At 64.2% G+C, this 10,231-nt stretch overlaps 1 protein-coding gene across 5 annotated transcripts in view; it reads right to left on the bottom strand.

Moving 5' to 3' along the window:
• Nucleotides 1-39: 39 nt before the first annotated feature.
• PACS2 (phosphofurin acidic cluster sorting protein 2) overlaps nucleotides 40-10,231 on the bottom strand; it is a 55,899-nt gene continuing 45,707 nt past the window's right edge. For 4 of the 5 annotated variants that reach the window (XM_047861285.1, XM_047861286.1, XM_047861287.1 and 1 more), the window contains exons 19-24: nucleotides 6,516-6,558; nucleotides 5,344-5,386; nucleotides 5,026-5,161; nucleotides 3,959-4,185; nucleotides 3,641-3,754; nucleotides 40-2,985 (exon numbers count right to left, since the gene is read on the bottom strand). In XM_047861285.1, the coding sequence (XP_047717241.1) occupies nucleotides 2,867-2,985; nucleotides 3,641-3,754; nucleotides 3,959-4,185; nucleotides 5,026-5,161; nucleotides 5,344-5,386; nucleotides 6,516-6,558 (682 nt within the window). In that variant the 3' untranslated portion in view covers nucleotides 40-2,866. Of the gene's footprint in view, nucleotides 2,986-3,640; nucleotides 3,755-3,958; nucleotides 4,186-5,025; nucleotides 5,162-5,343; nucleotides 5,387-6,515; nucleotides 6,559-10,231 lie in introns of those variants that run through there. The other variant, XM_047861289.1, reaches the window with a different exon arrangement.

Here is a 10,231-nt window from a genome sequence, read left to right as displayed (position 1 = left end):
GGGCGCGCGGACGGCCCGGGAGGAATCACACAGCAGGCGTGGGAAGGCCTGGGGTTGTCCCCAGGTTTATTAGTGTTTTGCATCAGCACCTTAAAATAGTCCACGTGGTCACATACGTGACAGATTAGAATCTATTCCCCAAAAAGGTTATTTACATTAATCCTGTGTTTCATTTAAAAAGAAAAAAAAAAAAAAAACCCCTAGCAACACGTACATCCTAGAAACTAAACAATGCACGACGATGGATGGGGGTCTGCAGAAACGTAGAGGGGCACCCCTTGGCCTACAGGTTGGGACCCGGCGGTGGCAACCAAGGCCAGGCAGGTGACATGTGGGGACGCGGTCTCCCTCAACCCATGGGGGGTGGGTCTGGGGAAGGCGGTGAGGGACAAGCTCAGGTCAGGCGGCTGGCCCACAGAAGCAGGTGGCCCTGTCTCCTAAGGAGGAATCTGCCCCAGGGCAAAGGCCAGACCCGGGAGAGTGGCCAGGTCTTCCCGTCTGGGAGTGAGCACAGTGCCAACCGGGGACCCTCCCCGAGCTGCAGCCACGACGCCACTGACTCAGGATGCTGGCCCGCAAGCCCTGAGGAGATGGCCCCCCGGGGCTGCTGATGTGGGAGGAGAGAGGAAGCAGTGGGCCAGGCTGGAGGGTGGTGGCTGGCCCCCACCTGCCCTTGCCCGGTGGTGACTGGCGGCTGCTCCTGCCCAGGACCCACATGCCTCACACTCCACACCGCCCTCCGTGTGCTTGCAGCTGCACTGACTCGGTCACAGATGGCTTTGGCTTCTGTGTCATCTTCCTTTGAGGGACAAAGTGCTTTCACGTGGGTCCTCAGAACAGCTCCATGAGGTAGGCAGGGCGCATGTGACCAATAGGAAAACCGAGGCACAGGTCTCTGAGAGAGTCACGGTGGCTGGGGCTGCCTGTGTGACCTCCTGGGCCCTGGGGACGGTGTGGTGGGTGAGCCCCATAGCACTTAGGCACAGGACAGACGGCAACCGGGCTCTGTAGGCCCAGGGGCATAGGGTGGGGGCGCTGCGTGCCCTCCCGTGTGCACAAGGACGCAGCTACGGAAGTGGATGGGGAGGCACATTTGGGGGGGATGGTCCCACAACAGGGTGGATGTGACTACTCTCTCTGGTCCCTTCCTCCAGAGCAAGCTTTGGGGCTAGAAGCTATGTCAGGAGCCTCACCTGTACCTCCTTCCTGCAGAGTTTGACCTTTGGAAAGGAACCTGAAGGAACCCAAGGCCCTGAGGCCCAGTGGTGGGAGCAAGAGCAGCGAGGCTCACGGTCCCAGGGCCTGCTTCTGAGGATGGCTGCTCGCAGACATCTGGCACAGGCACAGGCTGCCTGAGGTGCTGGGCTCAGTGGCCAGCCTCCAACCCTGGTCCTTCTGAGCCAGGGGTCGGCCTGGTCCCCAGTGCTGTCAGAGGAGGAGTTCAGGCCATCCTGGGGAAGGTCCTCTGCCCGCAGGCAACCCTGAGGCGGGGCCACACACAAGGTCAGGCCCTGTCCCGTTCCCTAGCTAGCCCAGGGACCCCTTCCTGCCTTGGGGGAGGAAGGAAGCCGGTAGGTCACAGGTAAGGAGGGTGGGCCACCTCACTCCCCCAGGGTCATACCTGCCTGTGCCACGGGCACTGTTTTCCGAGCACAGCCTGCATGGCGCCGTGGGTGGGCTACCGCAGGGTCCCGGAGCCACAGCTGCCAAAGGATGGGAACTGGTGGGCTCTTCCTGTGGACACTGGGCTGGACTCTGGCTGCAGGTCAGGGTGTCCCTTTCCTGCTGCACGGGAAGGCAGGGGGCAAGGCTACCACCCAGGGTGGGACCCAGTCCCAGACCCTCACTCTAGGGAGCTTGGCGCAGAGAAGCCAGGGCTCCCTGCCTCTTCGGGGTACTCCCAGCGGTACCTACGGCTCCAGTGGGCTTGGCGCCTGTGCTCAGGCTGTGCTACCTGAGCTCTTGCTGGCCACAGAAGTGGGCGTGGGCCCAGACACCCCTCAGCCGGTAGGTGGGCCCAGGGGGCTGGGCGGGAGGAGGCAGCTGAGTGGGCTGGGGCCAACTTCGGGGCCACTGTGCTTGCCGAGTTTGGGGCAGAGGCAACCAGCAGAAGCGTAGTGACAGCTCGAGAACAGCCAGAGGGAGAGTGGCGGTGGGGGGGGGGGGGGGGTGCGAGGCGGGTGCTCTGGTGGGGGGGCTAGGACATGACAGCGACAGCACTGGCTGGCTCCGCCCCAGCCCCAGGGGGCCGCTGGGACGTCAGAAGAGCAATGTCCTTTTGGCAGCTACCTTGTAACGTGTATTTAAAAGCATTAAAAATATCTGCTACTAGAAAACCCCCACTGCCCGCGAGGCTGGAGTTTATTGGGAACCACAAGTGGGCGGTGCTGGGGCGTCTCCTGCCTGGTGGGCGGCTGGGCCCAGGCCTGGGCTGTCTGGCCTCCAGCCTCTGGCCACCCAGCTCCGTGTCTGGGCCCATAGGCAGCCCGTGGATCTGCGCGCTGCCTGCCTGACCCCAGCTCCCTGAGGAAGCAGTCCTGGCTTTCAGGAAGGACAGGACGCAAAGGTGAGGACCCTTCTCGCTGGGGGGGCTCGGGAGGTCCTGAGGCCAAAACACACCTTTCGTGATTCTCAGAGCTCAGCGCTGTCCGCCTGACCTCCCACCCCGCCGGCACATCTGGTTATCGAGCAGGGCAGTTACCAGGCCCCGGTGGGGAACCTCCCCGTGAGTTTCCAGGTTGAGAGCACATTCATACTTAAGACTGTTTCTCTTTGTGTTTTTAAGTGTCTCCGTAGTAAACTGAAATGTTAACAGAAAAGCAGCTGGGCCCTCCTGGCGCGCGCCGTCCAGGGCTCCGGGGTGGGGCTAGCAGGCGGACTTGGAGTGTCCGAAGATGCAGATAGGGAAGTGCTTGACATGGGAGGACCACTGGGCCGCCAGCTGGAAGAACTTGACGTCATTCCACTCCACACCGTCGATGAGGACTGTGGGGACAGGACCGCCTGACCCATCTGCCCAGCACGCCCCAGGACAGGGCTGGGGGAGCCCCCCCGCCCCCGGCTCCCAGCCACCAGCGGTGGCCAGCTTCTCCCTGACCGCGAGGACCTGCTCTTCCACAGCCCCTCCGCCCTGGCTGGGGTCTGCAAAACGGATTAAAACGCCGTGCTCTTAAAGCAGAAAAGCAACAGAGGAAGGCAGGGCAGTTCTGGACCACAGTGGTCGTCAGACTGGAGCTCCTGGAGAGAAAACCGTTCCGGGCTCCATATGCTGAATTAATTAGTTGCAGAATATCTTCTATAAAAAGTCTGAGATACACAAATCAATCTCTTAAGAGAACAGAAAGGACTGAGAAATTACTTCTGAGAATAGAATTTAAGAAGCTCTTCTCCGCACACAAGTGCTCTATCCAAACGTGTGATACGCATTTCACGGCAAAACGAAAGCGTTTCCGGAGGTGAATTTTCAAGAGCACTTCAGCCTTCCCTGGTTCACTTTCATACTTTAGACAGGACTGATGGGACCTTGGGTCAAGGACCTGACTCCCCACGGGTTCCCCTCTGAAGGAAGGACACGTGGACAGGTGACCTCTCACGAGTCCTGAGAGCCTCCCGCCGCCCCGCCCCCTCGCCAAGCACTCACCCCTCAGCATGTTCTGCTGGTGCTTGGCCGTGCAGATCAGGCGGCTGATACCCTCGATGCACTGGCTCTTGGACTCCACATCCTTGTCCTTGGTTTTCTTGGGCAGAAACATCACTAGGAGGGAAAGGGCTGCAGGGCTCAGCCACAGCCCTCGGAACCCAGCCTCCCGGAGCCCCCCACATGCCACAGTGGCCATGGCCGCCAGCCCTCCCACCCGCCCAGGTAGCCTCTGGCTGTGGCTGTGGTTGTGGTGACCTCGGGACCTGCAGGGCTGCCCCTCCGACTACCCCGACGGTCAGCCTGCCACCCCCACCTCACCCTTCTTGTTCTTCTCCTTGGTGACCACGGTCATGGACATGGCAGGCGTGGCCACAGCCTCGCCGCTGCCGGGCAGCCTGCTGACCTGGAGAGACCGGAAGGTGCACTTGAGCGTGTTTTTGGTGGCCGGCAGGTCCTTCTTCTCCACCTCTCTCTTCCTGTCTGCGGGCGGGGCTGCTGTCCAGTAATCCACCTGCAGCCCCATCAGCTCGGCGCCGACGCCCTGGCTGCGAAAGCAGAGGGGGCCTCACTCCTCTGTCCTGGCTCGGTGGCCGGCACGGGCGAGGAGGTGCCAGCTGGCGTCCGTGCTGCTCAATGCGGGGGGGGACGACCCGCAGTGGGCGCCCAGCAGAGTGGAGCCCCAGTCCTGGAGCCCACTGTGGTCCATTCCCTGGGCTCTTGGGACAGCCCAGTCTGGGCCTTGCGGGCGGGCACAGCGGCCGTGCTGAGGTCACCCAGGGGTGCCTGGGTCGCCACCCGTCTGTCCTCTCAAGCCACCCCTTTGAGTCTAGAGGGCCGAGGTCAACCAGCCTCAGCTGAGGTGTGCCCCCGCCCCCCAGCTGTGGGATCTGGGAGCAGCCCTGTGACCCTGTGACCCACGTGGGTGTGAGGACATCCTCAGACCCCTCAAGTTTTGTTTGGGTGAGTTCTACTCAACAGAGAGCCCAGGGCGGCCGGGAGAGCTGCTGAACACCCCACGCCCTGGTCCCTACAGGGACCCACATCCAGCCACATCTTCCCTGACCCCCCCCCCCCCCCCGCCCATGCATGCGGAGCACCCCCCACTCACTTACTCGGTGTGGTTTCGGTCCCTGGCACCATGAGGGCTGGGGGGGACACACCAGGCCAGGGCCTGCGCTGCCCCTACCTCACGGGGCACCCGATCCCAAGCAAGCCCGTGTCTTCCCAGAGGCTGTTCTGAGCCCACCCTCTGGCCAGACCCTCGGGCTTCCTGGCATCCCGGAGGTGCGGCCAGCAGCCGGGAGCGATTGTCCGCATTCTCTGGCCATCGGGGGTGCTCTCAGATCGGGTGGGGCGGGGCACCTGTGTGGCACGGCCACGTTTACCTGGGGGAGGACAGGCCCCCGCTCACTGACGGGGAGGAAGGCGGGGTAGGTGAGGCCTCCTTGGCCGCGGGAGACGTGGACGGCGGGGTGGACGAGAGCACGCTGGAGCCCGAGGGGGCTGCGTCATCCGAGTCACCTTTGGGAAGAAGTTGGGCAGCCTTGAGTGCCCCTGTGTCTCTGCCCCCAGGGCAGCCCCAGGGGCCGGAGAGGGCCCGTGCGGGGAGGTGGGAGACCCCGAGCTGGAGAGGAGCCGCCGGGCCTCCCACGGTGGGGCGTCCCTCCCCTTCCTGGCCCCGAGGGCAGGGAGCGTGGGGTCACCTGATGTGGCTGAGGACGGTTCCACGATTCCAACCTTCACCACCTAAAAGGCAACGGGACGCTGGCTGGCAGCAGTACCGGATCGTCGGCCAGCCCGACTGTCAGTGCCAAGGCTCCAGACGCAGGCCCAGTGCCGTCCTCCCTCCGCCGCCCGGCCGCTGCGTCCTGCCCCACCCTCCCTGGGAGCTCCTGGGGTGCGGCAGTGACCCAGTTCTTCCTGTACGCGGCACAGGACCCTCCCACGGCGCGGGTGTGCTGGGGAGACTCCACAGAGCTGCGGTACCCCTCCGTGGCCATCCCGCCACCCGGGGGTGGGGGGCACAGGCTCCACACTCCGGCCCTCAGCAGACCGTGAGCATGTGTGGCCAGCCTGGCCCAGAGGTTGGTGAGACCCGGGCACTGGTATGTGGAACCCCTGCCCAGCGAGGGGCAGAGGTGGCTCTGGGGCCTGCCCCGGGTGCCCGGTCAGACAGATGCCATTCCAGACGGCCGTGCGGGCCAACCAGCGTGGGAGTCAGGAGTCACGTTAAGCGGGGACTCGTGCCTCGGTTACACAACGGTGTTTTAAGTGTCCACGGGGGGGCCTGCCCGTCACTACAGAAGGTTCCCCGAGACCGGCTGGACTCCTTCCCTCCCAGGAGGGTCGGCAGTGGCCCTGACGCCTGGCCAGGGTAAAGCCACGGCCTGCTGGCCTGCTGCGCCTGGGCCCTGTCTGCCCCTGGCTCTCGCAGCAGGTGCCTGCGCCAGGGGCCACATGGGGAGGTAAGAGGCCGTGAAGCATGGCATGGCCCGGCTGGCGCATAGGAAATGAACTTCCCGATTCACACACCCCGCAATCCCCACTGAGCAGCCTGGCGTGGAGGCAGCCCCGTCCCACAGCTCCTGAGGGACAGAAGCATCCTTCTGCCCCTCCCGGGGCACCCACCCACAGCCGAGTCTGACACAGGCCTCGTGCCCAGTCAGTGCCAAGAATTGGCCCCTCCTCGCCTCTAGGTGAGCTGTCTGCGTGCACAGGTCAGAGAGCTCACGGCCCAGCCCTGCTCCACACAGGAAGAAAACAAGAAGCTTTAAGAGGGCTGGGGGGCAGATTTTAAGGAATCCTCTGCTCAAATTGGTGAAGAAGGTTCTGGAACTTAAAGGTAGTGCAAGCATCCCAGCAAAGAAGTACTCACCCCTACAAAGGGGATGAACTTTTGTGAAGATTCCTCGTCAGGGCTAAGAACACAAGAAACACACAGTTACTCCTCTCTCGGTGTGGCCGGCAGTGCCCGCACCACACCCACACCTGTCCCTGCAGCGGCCCGACCTCCGACCCCAGGGTCATCTCTCTGCACCTAAGGTCAAGAGGCCAGCAGGGAGCTCCACGGGAGCCCAGCTTCCTGGGGGAATTTCTTGTCCATCCCAGGTGCCTGGTGCCCTGAGGGCCTGCATTCCGGCTGGGCCCCCAGACAGAGGTTTCCCACGTGGGTCCCGGGACACCACCCCCCGCCCCGCCCTGGACACTGGTCTTCCTCCAACACTGGGGGTGACCACAGCCGGGGTGTCTAGGTTTTCTCCAGATAGTCCGGGTGAAGTCCAGGGCAACTAGAGAGAGGAGACTGGGGCAGCGGCGGGTCCCAGGCCTCTGGCCTGCACACACCGTGCTCTGACAGAGCGACACCCCAAGAGCAGCCAGAAGGGGAGACCGAGGCTTCAGGGCCATGCTGTGGTCGGAGGCTAGCCAGCACTCGTGGCAGAGGAGGTGCCACACGGCTTCCCTGAGATCGCTGGTCACAGCCCATCCTCGGTGAAGGCAGCCATGTCCCAGGGCCCTCGGGGGGAGGAGGGCAGAAGCCAAGGGGATGTGGACCCCCTTCTGTCTTCCGTGGCCCAGGCGGGCACCCGTCCTGCCGCCCATTTCTGTACCGGGCATTTGGATGATAGGCCTCCACCTCGGGGCCTGGGCCGCAGCCTGAGTCGCTCTCCCCGGGGAGGGCTTGGCCACCAGGTGCACTTGGCCTCTAAGAGCGTCTCCTGGCCTGGGGAAGACCCACAGGGCAGGCCCAGTCCCGGGCCTCCTGTCCCTCCTGCGGCCTCCTTGCCTCTCCGGGCCATCCTCCCAGCTCTGCTTCAGTCTCACGACCCCAAACCTCAGAGGTCACCCTCAGAAAGCTGTGCCCAAGGCGCTGGCCGGAAGGGGTCCCCGGGCACAGGGCCATTCAGGAGAAGTCCCTGCAGAAGGCAGGTTCTCCAGCCCGCCCTTGTGGGGACAGAAGTCCGTGCCTGGCCAGCACTCTCCACTAGACATGCACAGGGGCCAGCACGGAACGCACGCACGGCGCCCAAGGCGGTCCCGGCAGGAGCCGCTGCCCCCTCCCTGCGGCCTGGCACCCGCGTGAGGGGACAGCAGCCGGCAGGCCCCTGGGCACCACCTGGACACGGGGGCCTCCGCCCCAGCATCGCCCATCACGCCTCCGAAGAAGGCCCGGCAGACGTCTCTGGACAAAAGAACCTACAGATTCGGGCCATCCCACTGAAATGACCAAATCCCCAGCCTTTCTGACCTAAGGGGAATAGAGTTTATCCATTTCAGAGAACAGCAATTCGAACCCTGTGCCCGGCTGGCTTTCGCATGCGAGATGGCACAAGACGGGATCCTCAGGGGGTCCCCAGCCCGGTGTGGGGGAGGCTCTGCCCCACGGGGCCCCAGGACCCTCCCCACGAGCAGCACGCAGGGAAGGCAGACAGAGGCCTGCAGGGGCAGACAGGAAGCACGGCCACACAGGGATGTTGCTGGACTCTGAGAAGCCAAGCTGAGCCGCTGGGCCATGCAGACAACACTCAGCACTCGACACGCGCCCAGCGCGACAGGGGTGACACCGGCTTGCCTAAACTCGGGACACAGACGAACACGCGTGTGCCTCCGTGGTGAGGGCCCCTGGGTCTGGCTCATGAGACCACAAAACGTGCCTCAACAGGACACTGGGGGCACAGAGCTGAAGGGTGCTGAGGACACGGGGCGCTGGGCGTTCCCCACCCCGGTGCCCTGAGGGAGCCTCCCGGGCCACACACACCCTTTGTGGTCTGACCACAGGCCACGGACCGGGTGCTGTGTAGACCATCCGTGCAGGTGTTCTCACAAGGGGCAAGTGGAGACAGGCCCCGAGGGCCATGCCCACCGCACACCTGCTGCTGGTCTCCTGACCCATCTGTTCTCTGTCACCATCTGCTGACCCCCTGGTCCTGGGCTCTGAGGGTGGCCAACACACTGGGCCTTCACGGGGCTCCACCCAGGGTGTCTGGAGCCCCCACCCCAGGTGCCGGTGTCACCACTGTGACGCACAGGTGGGGGCAGGAGGCACGGGACGAGGGCCAGGGTTCCCTAAAGCCCTGGCTTGAGGCTCAGAGGAGCCAGCATGGGAGAGACGAGACGCTGTGGCCAGGCAGCGAAGCAGGCTGCGGGCTTCTGCGGCAGTCGGCGGGCACACCGCGGCTGGCCTTTCTTTAGTCACAAAGGCTTGTTTAGCAGGACAACGTGGGGGCTCAGACCCCTCCTCCTGGTCTGTCTCGAGGTTCAGCAGGAGCACTGCCTAGAGCCCGGTGGCCCTGCCCTGGCTGGGCTTTCCCAGGAGAGAAAGAACCCAAGACCCGGGGTGGGAACAGGGTCCCAGGGGAGGGACCTGGCAGGCAGGCCGCCAGGACAGGAAAGGGGGCCCCAAATGAAACGGCAGCTCTAGGCAGGTCCCGGTGTTTGGTTCCCAACGTGCAGGTTTTCAGAGGGTGGAGCCACCTGGGGGTCGGGGGGAAGCCCTTCACTGCACATAGGGGGTCTTAGTGGTCTGGCCACCTGTCCAGTTCAGCCACAAGAGTCGGCTGGGAAACCCTCTGTGCTGCTGTCCGCAGCCCCGGGGCCCAGGCCAGGGCGAGGCTCCGAGTGCGTGCCACCCCAGGGCAGGCCCCCCATCATTCTGCCTGGATACCCCGCCTGCAGGATCAGCATTCATGCTGTCCTTGCGGGGGATGGGGGGAGCCCGCGAGCCAGGTTCACAAATACATTGAGCCGATAAGGAGGCCCGCACGCGGCCGATGTGGCATCAGTGGACAGTGTCTCGTGGTGGTACCCCATGCACCTGCTTCTAATTTGAGAGGTGGGGCCAGCGTGGCTTCAGAAACACGGACACTCACTGAGAAGCTAAACGTGGCCATGTCTTTAGCTCAGACTCTGGACTGAAACGGACAGAGGAAAGCCTGTCCAGCCCGATGTCTTGGTTCCTTCAACCGGGTGGGGGCCCGAGAGCAAAGTCCTGACCGGGGTGGGGGCGGCCACCTGCCTGCTGCCCAGCTGGGGGGCCCTGCCTGGCAAGGCGCCACCCCTCCCCGGCCCACAGAGAGGTGGCTGGAGGGTAAGTGACGCACCCCACCTGCTCACGCTGCTAAACAGCCCTAAAGACCAGCCTGGGGACAGGGGACAGGGGTGCAGACCCAGGGACAGCGGTACCTGAGGGTAAAGTCAAAATGAAAGTTCTTTTTCCTTTTCAGAAAGCCACCAAGAGAGAAAACACAGACACGTTACTGTGCTGAGGGACAGGACGCGCCTGCAGGTGCAGCTTGGGGACGGCACGGCCCTCGCTCAGGAAGAGCCGGAGCTGCGGGCTGACCCCTCGGGAGGGCCGTCCCGCGCCCCTCGGACACCGGCAGAGACGCTGCGGTCTGCGGGGCCCACCCTGCAGCCCACCTCCCCACCTCCCGGGCCCTGGCCCTCGCCCACTTGGGCCTGGCAGCCAGACCTCTGCCCGCCCTCAGCCCCAGTGCCCGCTGCTGCCCGGCGTCCTGCCCCAGGGCAGAGCGAGAACTGTCTGCCAGCCGGGAAGCCGGGCAGTCGAAGGAGCCTGTGCCTGTGTTCCAGCAA

The sequence above is a fragment of the Prionailurus viverrinus genome, chromosome B3 (genome assembly GCF_022837055.1).
Source record: "Prionailurus viverrinus isolate Anna chromosome B3, UM_Priviv_1.0, whole genome shotgun sequence".
NCBI lineage: Eukaryota > Metazoa > Chordata > Mammalia > Carnivora > Felidae > Prionailurus > Prionailurus viverrinus.
The sequence above is the reverse complement of the archived record's forward strand: the minus strand, read 5'-3'. Positions and strand labels throughout refer to the sequence as shown.